A 20,883-nucleotide genomic window follows, 5' to 3' on the forward strand; every position below is an offset into this window, starting at 1 on the left:
TTTTGTTACATTCACAGTAACACAGTAATTTAATCCCATTTCCTTACAAAAACAGAACATCATTATCTACAATTCTGACATTGTGTGATGGCATAATAACACCATCCTGTTGCTCATTCAGCATGCTGAGAATATAAATACATCCTTATGTATATTGAGCTATGACCTTATCTGACAAATCTCAGTTTGTTAAAGCCTTAAAATCTGCCCCAATCTCCTCTCGTCTTTTAATATTAATGCTCAAAGAGTATAATTAAGAAGGAGTATTGACTTTCACTTATATTTATTTCTTGGAATAATTAGGTGCCTCTAGTATTTTGTATAAGAGGCGGTTTGTAAAAGTAAATCCACTCAGCACTAATAAACGGTTATGAAGTATCACTTACTTAAAATTATGAATAATATTGACTGAAATCGTTCATTAGTCTTTCTGACAACTGCTGCATCTAGAGCCCATTCAGAATGTAAAACAGCAATCATTATCTTCAGACACATTTGATTATAAAACTATATTAAGACACTGCGGGGCAGGGGGATGAATCATTTCTCTATCGGTTTCTGAAGGGCAGTCGGTTGATTTCTGCTTTAAAACATTCACAGTCATCACATCAAACCAAGACGGAGGGGCCATAAAAAGCCATCTCCAGTCTGATTAGCCTGCGAGTAGCTATTAGTTAGCGGTCCATGCGCATAAGGTGCCAGAGAGAATGATACATATTCAGCCAACACCATCTATACTAAAAAGAAATTTATATGGCAGTGACTTGGGGGAGCTGTGATATAGTGAGACCTTTTGGCCAAACAAATTATAACACGAGAGGGGAGAGGAGTCATTCTTTCATGGTCAGAGAAAGTGTGGTTAAAATGTGATGAAATTTGAATCAATATTTAATTTAAAAAAGCAAAAGAAAGCAAAGTATAATTCTGTTGTGCCCAAATAGCTGCAGGATAGGACAGGCAGGTGACTGGCATAAGAAGACACTGATCAGGTGTTGATTACTGATAGCTTTTGTAGTGTTATTCCCGCCACTGTAATGCAAATTTGCCGAGAAGTGTCATGAAGCCTGTAGCTACAATGCAACACAAGTGTTTCCCTGGAAAGTGCACAATGCTTCCTGAGCGCCCTGATGGGAAACACTCCTCAGCATGCATAAATAGAAACAGATGACCTGAGTGATCAGATGGATGAGTTACTCAGCCAAGGGCACAGTTGTTCAAGGGCCACATCCAAGGGGTCAGCTGGATTACGGGTATTTACCAGCAATAAGGAAAGAAGTGCACGAGGCAACACAAATCTGAGAGGACAAAGAGCTGCTGCTGCCAAAGCTGCTCATGTGCTGTGACTGTACTGGACAAGCTGCTGTTACGGAGCAGGACGGGGCTTAATGAGAGATGCAAATATTTAGTGTTTTTAAATGACTCTACATAAGCAATTATTCCCATAAATACCCCCAAGCAAACAAATGAATGCATTACATCTTCGGTTTTAGCAGATGTAGGGCTATTTGCACTTTTTCCACTCAAGGAGTATTGATATTACCTCAAGGACAATTAAAATTTAATGATGTTGGTTAAAAAAAATCTGTTGGACAGGACCTACAGTTGCTATCAACACAGTTCATTTATTTTTGCTTTGCACAGAAAGCTACATGCTTAAAGTTGAATAAAATATCCTGGGATTATTTTTCCCCAAAACAGTTGGTTTTAGTAGGCTGCAGCTTATATGTTGCGTAATCATCTTGACTGTGTTTCAAAGCGCCTCCCGCACCAACTGTATCCAGTTCATAGTTCACTGAGGCAATTGTTAAGAAATTCTCCTTAAGCTCTCTCCCTTTAAGCGGCCCTGCCTGACGTAGCTGAGTGCGCAACTGTAGAAACTGGCTCCAAACTTGCACACAAAAGCAGGCGGCGTGGAAGTTCGAAAACAGCTACAGTAGTAATGCTCCGCCGCATAAAACACATAGTGCGCCTGAATAAGTGCGCTCCTGTCCTGTGCAAGAGGATACTCGGGAGGGAACTGCGGACTCTCGGTGCAGCAGCAAAGCAAAACGCAGGAGAAACAGGACCGCATGCATCTGGAAGTTTTAAGTCGTACTTGTCCACGCCGCGCTGCAGGAAGTATGCGTCCGACGCTGCGTACAGTCGAGCCTTCGCGTCAGCGAGGGACGACCCCGAGAAGTTTTGGGGTGAGGTGGGACGCGAATTAGACTGGTTTGAGCCGTGGAGTAAAACTCTGCACATTGAGGATCCAGTGTTCCCAAACTGGTAGGTTTCAGTGTTGGCTACACATGAACTACACGGAGAGAAAGTTAATATCAAACCAGGCGTGGGTGAGTAAACAACTTACGCGTGACCGCCACCAAATCTCACTATTAAAGTAAACACTTTCTTTGACTTATGATAATATCCCATTGGCATGAATCAAAGAGTGTATATAAGCGACCAAAAATAAATAAACCCTCCCCAAATGATCTTATTTCCCTGAAATGCTGATGAAATATGAAGTGAATCCTAGTTTACCAATAACTTTCGGACAGCTGTCACAGCACTCACATAATAATAATATGGTTTATTTTCACCTCACCCCAGCCCCATAGATGTTTCAAGTTTACTTCTTTTATGTCCTTGATTGGCCGCTTCCTTTGACTCTTTACAATGTAACCAATTAAATTGGAGGGTTTTCCTGCGATTGGTTGATACTGTAAAGGGCCACGTCAGTTCCTCCTGTGATGGAGAAACGCCCATTTCTGCTGCCATTGGTTGTTTCGCTGAGAGCCTGCGGGTGACTCGGCAGTTGTGGAAATGCTGATGATGGAAAGTGTATGGGAGGGTGTTGACCTCAGGCAGCGAACCACATCTTTGGTTACTACACCATCCTGGGCGCTGTTATCGGGCTGCTGTAACATTTAATACCCAGTTGATTGACTCTGGTGTGTTGGAGCAGGGATTTCCTAGGAGAAGTCCGATATAGTAATGTTTAGAGAGTATTGATTGGTGGGATATGCAAGTACTCAAACGATGCACTAACACGAGCTTGCAGCAATTAAGTGGAAATGTGCAGAAAAAAAATTTTTGGGAGGAAAGAATGTGATTGCACATTTAGGGTTGTTCCCTCCAAGAGTGATGGTCAATGTGATGAGCAGAGTGAGGAAGAGTGGTCCCCTAGAATGAGGTTTGAGGAACAGTTAGGAGGTCAGGGGTCAGTTAAGAGTCAGAAATATGTGATATTTGTGGGTACACAATAGTGTGTGTGTATATAGGTGATGGTGCGTGATGTGCCAGCTGTGTAGTTAAATAAAAACTAATAAAACCCCCACCAAAAAAGATAAGATAATTATACCTGTGTGCTGCCCCCAGTTGCCATCTTTATTTGGATTGGGGAGTACAAACAGGGCATACCTCCAACTGTACAGGTTCTTCATGTCACAGTTAAAGATGTCCAACTAAATTACAGAATGCATACAGGATGAATAATCCTTCTTTAGCTGTAAAATGAAAACCGCATGTGGTACAACAGCCTACATCCACCCTCACGACTGCCTGCGCTGAGAATATTATACAGTTAATTTTTATTTTGTTTGTTTTTGTGGGTGGAGTTGTCAGCAGCATGCATGCTAGGGAAAAGCTAGAGCTGTCTGAATGTGGTGCAGTTAAAATGAAGGGCACCGCCACCATGTCTGTATGTATGTCTGTCTGGCAGATCCCAGACACCATCTGCTCAACCTGCCTGCTGCTCTTTATCCATATGCGCAGTGCCAGAATGAGCTGAAACGATTGCCTTATCAAGAACATTGGTTCACTGTGTACAACTGTCAAAAGCAGCTGCCTATGTTTGGCTCAAGTTGATTTTTATCAAGTTTTTAATAAAAAGAAATGGGCTCCAAACCAGACAAAAACCCACTGTATGTGCCGGTAGATACGGCGGTATATGATTGTTCACCTAAAATATGTTTGTGTCTCTATTCATGTGTACGTTGCTTGTTGTTTGAAGATGCATGTCTCTGTCAGGTTTGTCGAGGGAAAGCTAAACATGTGCTATAACGCTGTGGATCGACATGTAGAAAGAGGCCGTGGAGAGCAGCCTGCTATCATTTATGACAGCCCAGTGACTGGCACTAAACAGATCATCACTTTCAGGGAACTTCAAGACCAGGTAAATAATAGTGTTAAAGTCAGAGCTGAGAGAACTGAGCAGCATACGGACATGGACCACATCATAAAAGCCTTGTTTGGGCTGCCATGATGCATGCTTAAAAACGATTTTGAGGCATGAAAGCAAACTTTGTTTGGATTTTGAATACGTTAATGTAGAAACTGTCGGTGTTGTCTGGCAACTGGTGTGAACCATCATTAGCATGTAGAATAGAAAATATAAAAGCAGAAGGAAAAGAGAAATAATTAACTTGATTGACATTTGGACCAAAACTTCAGTTCTAACAATTTTTTAATGAAAAAAAGTGTAGTCACAGCTTTTTGGGGGGTCTTTTTAGCCCAAAGGCTGAAAGATGTTTAATTAAATGTAAGAGATACTGAGTTAAAAAAAAAAAAAAAAGAGAGATTTTGTCCAACTGAAGCTAATTAGTCACTGGACCGTGGATAAATAAAGCATTTTTTCCACATTAATTATCCAAACAACACGCACAGCATGCATAAAACGATTCCACCCCTGTTATCAGTTCTGCTTTGTGTAGGTGTATCCGTTATGGTAGCTGTGAAAACATGCACTGGAAAAAAAAAAAAAATCTCTGCGTTGTCTCCTCTGTATCTGCAATCCAGGTGTCCAGGTTAGCAGGAGTCTTGGTGAAGCATGGGGTACGGAAAGGAGACCTCGTTGTCATCTACATGCCCATGGTGCCACAGGCCATGTTCACCATGTTGGCCTGTGCACGGATCGGTGCCCCGCACAGCCTCATTTTTGGCGGCTTCGCCTCTAAGGAGCTGTCTGTCCGCATCAATCACGCCAAGGTTAGGAACTGCTCTTATTCACCTTGTGCTTGAGATTGATCTTTTTCTGAGCCTCAGCAACAGGGCTGCATGAACTGTATTATGTCAGTACGCATTAAAATCCAAGGACAGCCTGATGTTACAGTAGGTGCTTGTTCATTTACATGAGGCATGCTTCATGAGTGCTGAGTCTTTATACTATAAATGTGAAATAATTACAGTATTATTGAGCGTTGCCAAACAGCCGCTACTCAAGTCTTTGGACTCTAATTGTTGAGGTTCACTTTTGACCATCACTGGAAACATGTATTTAGGGGACAGTTAAAGGTAAACAAACACAGTTTAACATAGAAATCAATGCTTCTGCAGCTCAGCAAAAAGCACTGGAGATGCAAAGCAAGTGATCCTCATTTGCTATAACTAATGCATGTGCCAACCCTTACCCTGAGAGTTGAAGCACTAACTGGCATGTTGCTATCTTTTTTTTTTTTTCCCTTTGGTCTGCAAGGCAAGGTTTCTTTGTAAATGTTGATGAACACATTCAATTTTTGATAGTTTCTTTAGAATAAATGTATTCAGTTAGTTTGCACAACAAATTTATGGTTAAAGGTTCATTTTACATAACCTATAACCTAACATGGTTTCAGTATTGTTAAAAGCAACCAGTAAAAAGTAAGCACCTACTAAAAAGTACAAATGGGGTCACTAAGCTAAACTAAACAGAGAGAAGCTTCCAGCTTTGCCTCTGGTATCCAGCACCAGAGCTGCTGCATACACAACCAGGGGATGTGTCTGTCGCAGTTTTGATCTATGCATGTCAAAATCCCAAATCTAAGAATTTTGGGGAAATTTTACAGACTCTGTAGGAACATCTCAGATCTCATGCAGAACCCTCAGTTTGATCTGGAATCTCATGTACGTGAACTGCATTTCACTGGTCGCCCTGCTACATGCAGCAGACTTAAACCAGCAATACGCTGTTTGTTAGAAAGGCAGAAAAATGATTGTGATTCGTTCCCGAGTGTACGGTAAGCTTGTTATACTTGAACATGAATTCCCAAATGATCTGTTTTTCAGCCCAGGCTGTTGGTTACAGCCTCGTTTGGCATTGAGCCAGGCAGAAGAGTTGAGTACATCCCTCTGGTGAAGAAGGCCTTGGAGATGAGCTCTCACAGCCCCTCTAAAGTCCTCATCTACAACAGGCCGAACATGGTAAAAAGCACAACAGACCCCCCCCACCCCCCCCCCCCCCCCCCAATCCATTTTCCACAGTATGCACCAGCACACTTAATGACTCACTGAAATCATTTTTGAAGGTGTCAGTTGGAGGCGGGGATTTTGTGGAGCCAGCACTTCTTGGCTGTTGCCAGCGTTTAACGTAGAGGTATTTCTGTGCTGGCTTCAGCCTCAAGCCATGTTTAGTTGCTGCTTGGTGACAGCAAGCAGATGTTTGATTCTGCTTCACTTTATATAAAGACATAAATTAAGCATTTTGAATTTTGTGTTTGGTGAAACTCCTTTCCCAGTGATTGCAGGGTATTGTTGTTTCTTTACGCAAACTGATTTCCTACCATCCATGTCTCTGTTAAATCTACTTCTGTCTAGACCTGTGGTGAGATAAAATGAACATTGCACAATTTATCTTATCTTGTTGCAGCCTGTCTAGTCTTATCTCTTAGGAAAGGAGCCGGGATTTTTGGGAGATTATATACACGTTGGACACCGGGAATTATCTGTATACAAGAAAGTCACTGGCAACTAAAGTCCCATAAAACTGCGTGAAGCACCACTTCAGATAGTTGCAGCTGCTCTACAAATTATCGCATTCGGTAAGCCAGAGGTAGCAGTTCAGTAAATCAGCCCGGATTTTTGCTTTGTCTGTGCTTTCAGTGAAGTGAGTAAAAAATAATGTGTTTTAAGAAAGCTGAAATGTCTGCGGGATGTGCGCCTTTGCCTCGAGAGTCTGAGTGATATTGATGATCTCTTCATCTTGACACTCTTTTATGGAAGCCAAGGGGGAAAAAAAAAAAAAAGAAGACTTGAGGATTTCTTCATCCTTCCAAAGTGATTAAATGTTAATGGAAGTATCAAAGAGATGCCGGTGTTTGAAATTAGAAGAAATGTCAGCAGCAGCAGATGTAAGGGGCATTAATCTATGACCTGGAATGACTGCTGCTAGCAAGATTGCGATGACAGATGGGGAGAATATAAATAAAAGAATATATATTTACTCAGCTTGTGAGAATCAGTCACTTCCAAGGCAGACGAGTAAAGCAAGTTTCTCTTTTTCACAAAGCAGAAAAAGTCTTTAAAAACTGCAGCTCTAACCGTCCGAGTCAATCGAATTGATCAATATATCATACTCTGAAAGCTTATGTATGAGACACTTTGTGACAAATAAATAACCGAGCGAGATCATCGGCCGCTTCTGGAGTGACTCCCTCATCCTGCAGTGATTGTAAAATGGGTCATTAGCAGCGACTGAGCTTTCAAAATAAGCAGGAGGCGGCTTTTGATGAGCAAATGTATCGCATTTTCTTCTCAGACATATGAAAGGATAAAAATAAATGGGACTATATGTTTGGGTGCTTGTCAACATCCAGTTAGATCTGTAAGCTTTTGGACGGGGGCACAGTTTTTGTAGCTTTGCCTCTGAATACCACTGCAGTGGCTTTAAAGTCAAACAGTCGAGATATGATTTGAAGTGTCGTTATTCAGCTTTAATTCAGAGGGTCTAATAACTGTTGAGGAATGATGGCTGGTTTTATACACAAGTCCCTCTTTTTCAGAGTATATAAGATGCATAAGTATCTGACTCACTGATTGTACCTGAGCGGGCTGCCAAAACCTATAATAAACACTAGTGTAGCTTCTTTATTTTTCTTTGTATTTCAGGAAAGGGTATCAATGGATCCCGAGTTGAGTCTGGACTGGGATGAAGAGATGGCTGCTGCTCGGCCACATGACTGTGCTTCTTTGCCCTCCAGCCATCCATTGTATGTACTTTATACATCTGGGACCACTGGAACACCAAAGGTACTGGCAGCTGGAGATATATATATATATATATATATATATATATATATATATATATATATATATATATATTATAGTATTTTCTCACACAGATGAGTTATAGGGTTTACTTTTAGCTGCCTTTGACTAGACGTTGCCAGTTCTGTATGCATCCTCTGTGTGACTCATCTGATCTTTGAGCCTGCAAGACAGTCTAGTCGCAATCTAAACAGCCCCAACATGACATAAATAAGACAGAACTTTTCCACAGCAGGAGCTTGAGCTCCTGCAGGACGAATTACCTGTAGGCAATTTCAAATAGGGGGGGAAAAAAAGCCTGGGCCCCTTTCAAATAGCATCATTTTGTCTTTGACCAACAGATGATATAAAATATCCTCCTGCTGGCTAGGTCCTGGGCTTAATAGTGCTGTTATTGCCATTTTTTTTTTCTGTGTGAATTCCCATGAATTTCTCAGTTATTGCTGTAGGGAGACCATAACTTTCAGAGGGCACACTCAATAGCTGAGGATGTTAGGACACAATATTTTGCTCAGAAATGTTTAGACAGCACTATTAAACTAATAAAAGGCGGATGCTGGTTTGAAACGCAGTCGTCTGGAAACACGATACCATCCCCTTTAGAAAGGCAGGGTTGAGTGGCCGGTTTTAAATTGATATTAAACCTGTGCTTCTTTGCTTAGTGCAGTACCTGTCACCAGTCTTAATGTTCTTCTTATCTCACCCCAGGGTGTTGTGCGAGACACCGCAGGCTATGCTGTGATGCTGAAATGGACCATGTCAAATATTTATGGACTCAATCCTGGAGAAGTAAGACAATAAAGCATCCACTTCTGAGGTGGTGCCATTCTTAAGAACAAAGAGCATGCAGAGGCTGTTCTGTGCTTGAATGGACCTCTGACTCCCATTTCATATACAGTATAATACTATCTTCAACTTGCTGGTTTTCATTTTCACGTACATTTATACAACAGGCTGTTCTATTTGCATTTATTATGAGTTTTGTTCATATTTTATTTTTCATGTTCTGTTATAGGGTTTATTTATTTTTATTGTGGTAGTGTGATGTATCACTTGGTTTATGCATTATTTTGTTGCAGGTTTGGTGGGCAGCCTCAGACCTAGGCTGGGTGGTTGGCCATTCTTATATCTGCTACGGTCCTTTGCTTCATGGTAACAGCACCGTCCTCTATGAGGTACGCACCTCCGAGTTTAATATCTGAAACAAACTGCTGCAGCATTGCAAACAAACAACAGGAAGTTCCAGAAAATGTGTAATAAAACCCGAGATGATCAATGGTCAAAGGTGAGAAAGTCAGACCTTTGTTGACTCTACAAACTGAAGCCATCCATACTTGACTAAAGACACCAGCTTAGGTGGAGTGAAAGTGAAAAAGTCAAAGATGTGGTGAACTGTTTGACCCTGTGTCCATATTTGACTCTAGCTGCTGCAGAGAAACTGCAGCTCTGACTCTGCCAGTCTTCTGCTCCTTTTATTGTTTCTCTCCCAGTTTCAGTCAGCCGAATGGCAGCAAACAGTCGACACCTTCCAACTCTGGCATTAAAGAGTTTTTGGCTCACAGGATGTATTTGGTGGATTTAATTATTTAAAATTCCTGCGTCGAAGTCGGTCTTCTGAAATCGTGGAAAAGCAATTTATCCGTGCTGTTGTTTATATCATCGTTAATTGAAGCACCCAATAAAAGGGCCGGGCGAGTAATCAAATTTAAATTTCTCTTCAAATTTTGGCTTCAAGCAAGTATGACAACAAGATAATGGGGATAAAAAGGATTTACCCTTTTACGTTGTTCCTAAGAAGCTTTGGTTTTTGTCGTGCTCAAGCGCGCTCATTTCCTTTACAGCAGTCTGCTTTTGCACTTCCCTAAAAGTTCAAACTCACTCAGTCTGTATGGTTTCCTGCAGCTGTCTTTGTCTCCAGATTGCTCAGGGTCTCTCACCCACTCCTTTTGATGGAATATGACTAAAAGCTATTTGCCCTCTGCTGCACCCACAGGCATTCTACAGCTTAGGCAGGCCAGCATGAGCCAGTGGTTGCTTTTGCAAGATTGCACTGTGTGGTCAAAAAGTCTGAGCCTAACTCTGATTTTTGCTATAGCTGAACTGCATTACCAATAATATTTTAACTGTAAAGTGTAACAGCACCATTCGACAAAGGGAAACTGCAAAACAGATAAATCATTCTCATCGTCTTTGTCTTAAATTTAGTAAACCAGCTTTTCATTATACAAAAAAAATACAATGGAAGGGACTGCTACTGGAACCGTACATACAGTATATTTAAAAATGTGAAAAATAGAAATGTGAGCAGTGGAGTTTTATTAACATATAGCACTTTGTTGTTTTATGATGTCCCACAACCATACGGTCTCACCAGTTCAGAGATACATTTGTTTTTATCTTGTCATGTGTTGCTGCTTAGCTCAGAAAACAGAAGATCTATTTTATCAGTGCTTCAGTGTATATATAGACTCCATGCATACATCATGTGAATGTCACAAGCAAGCATCACATAGGGTTCTTTGTCTGTTTATGCAGGTCATATTGATGACAGCTTTCTTTTCCAGGCATAGCTCCTGCAGTTGCAGTTATATTTGGATTGAAATCTGAAGTTGCTTCTTTTTATTCTTCATCCTTAGAAAGGATCAAGAAGGACGTGTGTCTTCCAGTGTAGTTATGTTGAGGGCCACAAATTACATTTGCACTCTGATTTTTTATTTTTTTTTTCCCCCTTTAACAGTTTGAAGAAGCAGCGCTATTGGACGATAAATTAATTGGCCTTTTCTTAAATCAGTGTTTGACGTCAGTCACGGTGGTTGCTTCACATGGTACTTTTTTTCTAACAGCCCATCTATCTTCAGACCTTTTATTCAGAGTGAAAATGACAGCCAGATCTCAGTGCTGCTTTTAACCATTCTTATTCATCTTCAGTTGTCTTCTCACTGTTGGGATCGGTTAGTTGAATACCAGAAAAAAAGAGTGGAAATTGCTGCTGGAGACCTTTGCCTACAGGCTTCTTGTCTTTATCTTTTCTGTGCAGAAAGACAGAACTCCTGTAGTGCAACTGTGTTTTCTTGCCCATCTGTCTGGAAAGCCAGTCTTCCTATGTGCCTCTCCATTTTAAACAGCTGTTCTATGAATATTCATAGTTTGCAGTTTATAGTCTTAAGACTGTAGAAATATTGCTGGAATGGTTTCGGGCCTCAACAATAATCTCTGTATCTGGTATTTACTTTTCAGTATTCAAATTCATATGATATACATACCTTGATAAATACAAAATTTTGTAAGATAACCAGTTGTTGCTGGACTGTCTGATTACAGGGAAAGCCTGTAGGGACTCCAGACTCTGGCGCCTTCTTCCGTGTCTTGTCTGAACACGGAGTCTCCTCCATGTTCACAGCGCCCACTGCTATCCGTGCTATCCGCCAGCAGGACCCCCAAGCCGCAGTTGGAAAAAGATATCCTCTGACCAGGTACAGAGCAACAGAATAAATGCTTTTGAATGTGTACAGTGGAGATTAGCACTAAAATGACAAAACTGATGAATCTATAATTGAGTTGTATTTAGCAAAAAAAGCAAACATTTTGATGGTTCCAACTCCTCGTGTGTGAAGATTTACGGTTTTTCAGATGTGGGTTTGCAAAATAAAGCAAAGCAGCTTAACAATGTTGCAATGGGACTAAAATTGTTTCTGTTTTATCTGACATACATTAAATGGCTGCCTGATCCAATAGACTGTATATAAAAGATGGTGGTAGGTTTGTAAGTTCCCATTTTGATTTTTTTTTAAATTAATTAATTAATTTAAAATTTAATTTAATTTAAACTTTTTGGAGCCAGAAGTGCTCATATCTAATTGCCTGTGTTTGTGTGTGGTATTCTGGCATAGTCTAAAGACATGGTCAGATTGGCAGTACTAAAGTGTGAATGTGAGTGGGAAAGGCTGTCTTTGTTGGTCCTGCAACAGACTGGGGGACCTGCCCAGGATTTACCTTGAATTTCAACCCATGACCTAAAATGGGCATTTGAGGACCTTTTCAGCACTTCTCAGTTGGTGCAATTTCATGAGATCTATTTAATTTATCGCAAAAGCCATGTTAACCTAACTTAATAAAATGAATATAATTACACACACACACACACACACACACACAAAATGCCCAGAAAGGATAAAAATTGTATAACAGGATGAGCTCAGTTGAATAGAAAATAGAAAAAAGTGAGGAGCTCAATAATTTTTTCAACCCTGGAGTTTTCAGCTTGATTGATACTATAATTATTTTTGGCTTCAACCTTAATGGAGATCCAAAATCTTAAGTGTAAGAACCCCTTGCAAAAGGATTTCAGGATATTTCTTGAAGATGATTTTTTTTTCAGCCTGTAAGACTATGATCTTTGCCCTTATTATGACAAATGATGGCTACATGGACTGAACCAGAGAGATAATTGCATATTATCCTGGGACTCGGATGAACATGCTGTGTGCGGAGATGGCAGCTATACGCATCAGCTGTCAGTGGCAGAGGACTTTGAAACACCAGGAGTGACTTGTTAAAGCATCTCATGGCTGATGGTGGTCTGTGCAGCCCGTCCAGCCTCTCATTAGTCTCTGGCCATCTGCTGATGCACAGCCCTTTCCCACCTTAGTTTCTCACAGTCTGCACCCTCAACTCGAGCCACTTGAGTGTTAATCGCGATAGATAACAAGCAACGACAACTCACTCACTGCAGCCCACCTGTGTTAAATTACACTGTGTGATCAGGTGAAGGTCGTCTATAGCTCGGATTTAAAAAAAACAAAAACATTTTTCACATCATTAGTTTAGTTTAGAGATAAATACTTCATGAGGATTTGTTAATTTGTATAAATCTGTGGGGTTTTGGTGTCAGTGTGCTACTTTTACTCTATTCAGCGGTCTAAAAAAATGCCTCTTAGCACACAATCATAAAGCAATTCTAAGTGGGAATGACCTATGGCCCTAGTGAATCATTCAGTAACTCTCACATTGTGTGCTGAATCGGCGATCTCCTGTTGTTTGCTGTGCTGAATGTATAGCACCTTTTTTTCCAAAGCTCTTCCTGCAGAGATGATTTTCGACAGTACTGTCGCTTCACAAAGTATTGAAATCTGTCCTCAGCTGTGACCCTGCTGCAATCAGTCATTTAGGCAACAGCTCCTATATACACTTGTTCTTAATGCATTTTTTTCCCCCTTGGCGGAGGCACGTTTGTAAAAGATTGCTGCAATTCCCTTTGGTTCCGAGCAAAACAATTTGCCGTCATACACATGCTGCATTATAAAAGCAGCATTAAAACACTGTTTCTTTATGGTGCAGTAAGAACTTTTATTCCAATTAAATGTGACCTTTTGATATTATTAAATTGAACTCAACCTGCGTTAACTTAAGGGTAGAAGACTGTTAATAACAATTTATGTGTCAGTTCATCTGTCTTGAATGCTTAATCTGCTACATAAAAAGGAAAGCATCAAGTCACAGTGAATAATCATGTTTTTTTTCACTTAGTTTTATATTTGAACTATTATTGCAGTCAGTTCAGCTTACCAGAACTTAGAATCATTATAAACACAATCCTGCAATTAAACATTCAGAATCTGCTGGGAAGAGACAAGATGTTTGGTACCAGACGCTCTTTTGTAGTCCAAGTCACCAACCGTTTGAGGAAATCACGGCTTCTAATATAGCAGAAGCCCTGAAATACTGGCTGCTGTCACTGAAGTCATTAAACTATAACCAGTGAGTTCCCAGAGAGACTTCTCTAGGCTTGGAAGTGTACAGGCATACGATGTAGTCTGTGACTCCTTGATTGTGTTCACTTGTTGCTTATTGTGTTTAGCTGCATCGCATTTACCCTCCTGTGTTCAATCCCCTGTCAGTGTGTGTATAAATAGTCCTGTCATACACGTATGTATCCCTCTTTGCATAGTCCTCGTGTTTCTGGTTCATAGTGCTTTTGGAATTTTTAGATTTCCTGGCTTTTTGTTTATCATGTTTCATGGATTCAAAGATTTGGACTGTGTGTTTCTTTTGGGCTATTGGCAATAAATGCTGACTTTATGTTTGTACCTCTGCCTCTTTCATCCTGCACTTGGGTCCTAAAAAAAAACCTATATTCCTCATAGCAGATGATGACAGCCACATCCTATGAAATGGGGATGGATGGATGTCAGTAATAATTGTTTAGGTTTTAATTAAATGTTTGTTTATGGAGGAGGTAAAAACTGTTCAGAAAATTAATGTAGCTTTATTACAAAATGCATAGTTCCAAGCTTCAAATACACCTCATATATCTGCAGATAATTGACTATGAGATACATAAGCACACCTTTTCAATGTGCATGTCATTTGTTACCATAGACATGAAAATTGCTTTGAAAATCTGTCTACAAGGGAGTCTGAAGCTGTAATGGCAGCAGTGTACTCTATAAATGTAGTGTGAAGAAAGGGGCAGTCACTCTGTCAGCAGGATCTTTAAAAGGATAAAATTAAGTCATTGCTTAGAGCCTCGCTGTCCAAAAGTGACAACATGACTCCACTGGATAGTGCTTTTTGATGCACAGTAAAATCAGGTGTTTTTAAAGGTGGTGATGCTTACAACGTGTTTGCCTTTAATAAAAAAAAATCATTGAAATAAGTGCTTCCTGACATTTTTCATGTACATGTACTGTTTCATCAAAACCTCATGCTCTAATGTGCTGATTTGAGCTAATGTAAAACTGAATGTGGGCTATTTTCTTTTTAATTTACTATGATTTGGGGATTTATTGTGACTGTCTATTAAAAATGGGTGGTGGCGCCTGACAGCAAAAAAAGGTCCGGGGTTTAAATCCACCATCTGGCTGGGGCCTTTCTGTGTGGAGGTTCGATGTTCTCCCCGTGTCTGCGTGGGTTTTCTCCGGGTACGCCGACTTCCTCCCACAGTACAAAGACATGCAGTTAAGGGGGTTAGGTTAATTGGTGATTTTAAATTGCCCATAGGTGTGAATGTGAGTGTGAATGGTTGTCTGTCTCTCTGTGTTAGCTCTGTGACAGACTGGCGACCTGTCCAGGGTGTGCCCTGCCTCTCACCCTTTTGGCAGTGCTGATAGGCTCCTTTGATTCAGTGTTCCTCAAATGTTCTCATAACATTATAAACTCAGAGCATATTTGCACTTTGTAAACTAAAACCCAATGTTGACAACAAAGAACATTTTCTACTTCTTCTATTTCAGGGTCATACTGAAGGGTAGCCTTATCTTTACAAAATAGCCTAGATGAATATTTTTCTTTATTAACAAACTGCTGACCCTGACAGGGAGCACACATTTGGCTCAATACATTAGGTACAACTGCTTGTTAATGTAAATATGCAGTCAGCCAAAAAAAAAAAAAAAGCAAAAAAGAAGCAAATGAAATGTTTTATCACTTCTACAATAAACTAATTCAAACTAACATGCAGCGCGGTGCTTCGGACTGTTGTTGTTATTTTAAACACCAGTAGTAACCCAGACTTTCACAACTGTTGCATCCCTACTGAAAAAAAAAAAAAAAACACACTGAAAAAAATAACACAGATGTTTCCATTAACTGTTACTGAGCTCTAACACAGTTTCTTGGCTTTGGCAGCAGCTAAACCACCACCCTCCCACCACAGTTTCTGAGGTCACTTTGTTTTAATTTGTTACCTCCTCAAAGAGTACTTGAATACTACATCTGAATTGAATATCTGGAGATGTGGTGGTGGGAATATTGCTATCAGTTAGAACACAAGGCCTTCACAAATACAGCAAGTCGGTTATTCCGTGTAATTCAGTTTAAGTCCTGTGCACAAAAATCAGACAGCTGAATGATGGTACATGGTTCGGTCCTGTTTCTTGGTCCTTGACATATTTTACTGTAGTATGTTAGATATTTTCTATTTCTTAAAGCTATTTATTCTAAGCATGATACTATGAGTCAGTGACCCTTAAAATCAGCAGGGTTATTATTTTTGGCTGCTTTGTGAGCAGCATTCTTATCCTTGTGTTACAGAGCAACATTATCATTCATTTCAAGTGTTTCTGGCCACCTGGCAAACCAATCTCTGTTGACTCCACTAACTCCTGAGGGAAATATCTGGCTCTTTAGCTGCTAAATGCTTCAACTATGCTCACCAGCTTGCTGCTAGCTCTGTCTGCTGCATTGTGCTGAGAAATCTACTGTCCGGTGGGTTTTTAGAGCCCCCCCCCCCCACACACACACACACACACACACACACAGCTTCCTGTTGCAGCTCAAAATGCTACTGTAAGAAAATGAGACTGAGGAAAGCAGTAAAGGTATGGACTATAGCTGGTAATTTTTTCAAGGTTAATCCCTTAGAGCAGAGGTCCCCAACCCCCGGGCCGTGGACCGGTACCGGGCCGTGGGACATTTGGTACCGGGCCGCACATAAAGAATAAATAACTTAAATTATTTCCGTTTTACTTATTATCTGCGCCTAAACTATATTTTATTTTGAAAAATGGGCGGATTCGCTCCGTTACTTCCCTCCATGACTTCCTCTTGACGTGTCAAGACGTTTCTGCTCACATGATACGTCACCGCTAAAATTAAACCCAGAAGCTTCAGGCCTGTCTAACGAAATCGGTTGGTTGACCTACATAACGCTTCTTTAAATTTTTGAGTGCTCAACAAGAGTAGAAAAGCGCTATGTAAGAACTAGTCCATTTACCATTTTTATTTATCAACACCGGGGATAGCAGTGAGGTAGACCCAGCCATCAAACTGACTCTCCAGCGCTTGACACCGCGGCTCTGCAGCCACGCTCCATGTGAAATCGGCCGAACCCAGTCAAACCAGAAGCCAGCAAAAATGAGTATCAGAGAAACAAGCTCAGGGGGCTTACACTGATTCAGTGTTATGGTGAGTTGTATTTTTCATGCGCTTTATACAGTAAAAATCACCTAAGTCGAAGTCGCACAAATCGGGTTTTCGCTCTAGTTGGATGGCATCTGCAGGTCCTGATTTTTCCTAACATTAATTCCAATAAAATCGTCACATAAATCCGTCGGATATTCACCTACCTCGGATGAAAAATCTGGTCCCATTGTAATAAATTTCCAGTTAAATGTGATCGCATAAACTGGATGAGTTTAGCGCTAAAACCCTCCTCAGCTCCTGTCCGCCCACTTCCATGCATCGGCTCGTTCATGCACAACTACACACACACACACTAACAACGCCTGGAAATTGTTTTAGTGTTTATATCAGTTCATTTCACCGGGGACAATCGTGGCAAGTGTAAGCTACAAACTTGCACTTACGAGTAAAATTTCAGATTATAAAATTTGCAGAAGCAAATTCATAGATGAAGCAGAAGCCATTGCAGCGAAATTCGATAATAGACCCCAAACTGGGCCATTTGAATCCGACTGAGGTGATTTCTACTGTATTTGTTTTTGCGGTGTATCTTATTTTGAAGGCATGTTTTACCATGGCTCTAACAGCTGACCAGGGAGCGCTGTGGGCAGAGAGCCTGTTATTCATGTTGAGGCGGGATGTTACGAGAACGCTGCTGATAGAGTTGCATACGAATACAAAGTGGATTCCCGTTTTTTATTATTATACGTAGAAAATATCACACTTGGTTATGGTCGTATCATTTATTTTGACGTATTTATTCGCCACACCTTAAAAGCCGGTCCGTGGAAATATTTTCTAACACTAAACCGGTCCGCGGCTCAAAAAAGGTTGGGGACCACTGATTTAGAGAGAGGCCTTCCATATTGTCACAATGGCTTCTGAGTGTTGGTTATAAGCGTTCAGTTGACACAGATATAAGCTGTCAGAGTTAGTTTAGTGCTTCTGACAGCACAGTGTGACCTGATTTACAAAATGTCAATTTAAAAGTGTACATCAATGCCAGAATAAGTATTAATCAAAAAGACAGTCTGTTAGAGGCTGTAATCAGCACAAAAGGTCAGCAGTCATTCATGGGAGAATGTAGTGATCAGGCAATGCCTGAGCCAAAAATGTGGCCTAGGCTTTAGGGGGGTTATGGTTTCCCTAAAGGTTTTCTAGCAAGCAGGCAACAGCCCTTTGAAAATAGATATGATGGGTTATGGGAGAAATAAGAGAGACTGAAGACAGAAACTGTAGTGTTTTGGTTCAGTAGTAGGGCATGAACTCAGGGAGTAGCAGTTATCCAAAATCCAAAATCAAAATATAAAGCTGAAGAAGAAACAGGGACTAAGGGTGGGTTGAATTCCACAGATTCAGAAGCACTTGGAAGAGTTTGTTGTTTTTTAGGTACTTCTTGATTTAGGGGCTCTTTGCTGCTAACTTATAAGGTTGTTTGGAGGGCAGAAGGTTTGGTGGTGGTGGTGTCATCTCAGAAAGACTGTAGGTAGGCTCGAGAGATTCAGAAGAAGGAAAAAAAGTGGAATTCACTGTTTTCTGCCTTGACATTTAAAGCGTGAGGCTAATAACTTTGGGATTTGTGAAGATGCTCAAAATAAACAAGTATTCACCTCCACTGTCCTGAGAAGAAGGGAAAGGAAAACTACACAGATGGTTTAGTCAACAAGTGTCAAGAACTATCTGCTTAAATGAGACCTATTAAGCTTTTCCTAATTCTTAGTTATACAGTTAAAGATGTTTTAGGACAGTGGCACTTTTTTGTGTTTGGTATTTTTGCCTCCAGTTTCACCACATTGGATTTAAAATCAAACAATAAAGGTATGATTGAAGTGTAGAGTTACTTTAATTCAGGAGGGCACGGGCTAAAATAGATTGTTTCAGATAGAGGAGGATGAACTGAGGGGGTTGCATCAATACCCAGTGTAAGTTAATAAAACAATATTTTGAACTATGAATCATGTAGATCTACTCTAGGAGATTTGAAATGTGTATCAGCATTTATCAAAGCTCCCTATTAACACTTTGGTCACAGCTAGGAGCATGTGGCAGTTGCCTTGAAGACCAAATGGTTGTGGATCAAATGCCTTTTCCTTTAAAGCCGCCTTAAGCTGAAATCTAGAAAAGGCAAAAAAAAAAAAAAAAAAAAAATCCAAACATAATTTGAAAATGGCAAGCCGGCTTTTTCCCTCTCCACGTTTTCCCGTTTTTGCCACCAGATGAGCACTTGTGATGTATACGTTCTAAAAGCCAGTCATATCTGACTTTTGGCTTCATGTGACATTCAAACCACCTCAGGGGGCAATCCTTACATACAGCTCATCTCATCTAGTCTGAAAAGATTTACTGAAGTGAAATTGCCAGTTGTAATTAGTCATTATTACTAAAAACAAATTAATAGGCCTTGACCATGTCAAGTTAAGACATTGTAGAACCTTCAGCAACACTTATTAACAGATTTAAGTGAGTGTGTGTATGTATTTGAGCTTGTATATATACTTTTGGCCCTGTGTGGATTAGAGAAAATCCAAAGTTGATTCAAAGTTGTGCGTCCTAATCATTCCACCCTGGAAAAAGAACAATTCAAAGAAATCATTAAAAGCCCCAAATCACCATGACATTCATGCCCATGATGAGTGTTTGTAAACATCTGACCACAACTGTACATATTGTAGTACACACATTTGGCATAACATTAAAGTCTCAAGAAATCTATAGTTCAGGGCTGCAATTATATAATTTTTTTTGCATTGAATAGATGTTGATTTAGCCGGACCATTCCTTTGAGGAAGTATGCCATGCTTTCTTTACGATGATGGACAGATGTGCTCTGTGTTCCCTGCAGGTTGCGCACGCTATTCGTGGCAGGAGAGCGATGTGATGTGGAAACCCTGGAATGGGCAAAAAGGAATTTTAAGGTTCCTGTTCTGGATCACTGGTGGCAGACCGGTAGGAAGGCTTTTTTAACTTTCTAAAGACAGAAAAGAAAGCAAGCAGACATTTGGATTGGGGAAACATGTTTTTATCTTCATGATGGTATTTAAACTGAACAGGGGAAGATTCTTGCTAAATAATTCATGCCATGCATTCCTGTTAAGATGCCAAAATCTTAAAACGAATGCATGGAGTTCTTTTAGGCCAAAGTTGCATGTTGAAAAATTGGAAAACTGAAACTGGTCTCTATCATCACAGGACAGCCAGCCTGACATGTAGTGTGCTGTGTGCACTTCATAGACTTTATGTCACTGGGGTTTTTTTTTTTTTGTGGTTAAAGCACAAATTTTTTAAAACATTTACCTTTTACCAAAATACGCTGAGTCAAGTGTAGTTTTAATTATGTCATTATATGAGGCTAAGAAGCACTTATTACTTAAATTTTAGGGAAGAAATGCTTTTGAAAGGCCCAAAGTACTTTATTAGCATGAACTTCACAAGGTGATGTAATTTAATTTGATCTTTAAGAATCAGTCATTCTTTATCAGCTTGAGATGACTATAAATGTGGTCTTGCCTATATCTTATTAGTGTCCTGACATTAACTTGACCTTGAGCAAAGGCGCACTCCAGAAAATCGCTATTCCCCCAAAAGCCTGCTGACATAATGAAGCACAGTTTATCACACTTTTCTCTTTGATTAATCCTTTGTACGGCTCGTATCACAGTTCGGGGGATTAGACCCTTTCTAATGGGGGAACTGTAGCACTTTAAGCTTGAATTTCTAAGCTTTTCTGGGAATCTGTCATTACCCAAGTGATATGGCATCATATGCACCTTTTTGAACCTCAGTCAAGATGACAAAGGAATGTGAAGATGATAGTCAAATCACATGAGTGGAAGGTTAAGTGGGCGGTCAAAAGATATCACTACTGTAACTTTGAATATGTTGAAAATAAAATCATAAAGTGACTCAAACAATAATATAAAACAGATGTCCCATGCATAAGACGGATGTCACCCATTTGATTATATGTATTTACCAAAGCTGAGG

At 40.2% G+C, this 20,883-nt stretch overlaps 1 protein-coding gene across 3 annotated transcripts in view; it reads left to right on the forward strand.

The window, feature by feature from the left end:
- The first annotated feature begins 1,801 nt into the window (after positions 1-1,801).
- acss3 (acyl-CoA synthetase short chain family member 3) overlaps positions 1,802-20,883 on the forward strand; it is a 45,634-nt gene continuing 26,552 nt past the window's right edge. For 2 of the 3 annotated variants that reach the window (XM_030719737.1, XM_030719738.1), the window contains exons 1-9: positions 1,802-2,265; positions 4,009-4,153; positions 4,777-4,965; positions 6,022-6,156; positions 7,840-7,980; positions 8,707-8,787; positions 9,078-9,173; positions 11,320-11,471; positions 19,742-19,845. In XM_030719737.1, coding sequence (XP_030575597.1) covers positions 1,940-2,265; positions 4,009-4,153; positions 4,777-4,965; positions 6,022-6,156; positions 7,840-7,980; positions 8,707-8,787; positions 9,078-9,173; positions 11,320-11,471; positions 19,742-19,845 — 1,369 coding nt within the window. In that variant the 5' untranslated portion in view covers positions 1,802-1,939. Of the gene's footprint in view, positions 2,266-2,311; positions 2,331-4,008; positions 4,154-4,776; positions 4,966-6,021; positions 6,157-7,839; positions 7,981-8,706; positions 8,788-9,077; positions 9,174-11,319; positions 11,472-19,741; positions 19,846-20,883 lie in introns of those variants that run through there. The other variant, XM_030719739.1, reaches the window with a different exon arrangement.

Source organism: Archocentrus centrarchus, chromosome 23 (assembly GCF_007364275.1).
Source record: "Archocentrus centrarchus isolate MPI-CPG fArcCen1 chromosome 23, fArcCen1, whole genome shotgun sequence".
NCBI lineage: Eukaryota > Metazoa > Chordata > Actinopteri > Cichliformes > Cichlidae > Archocentrus > Archocentrus centrarchus.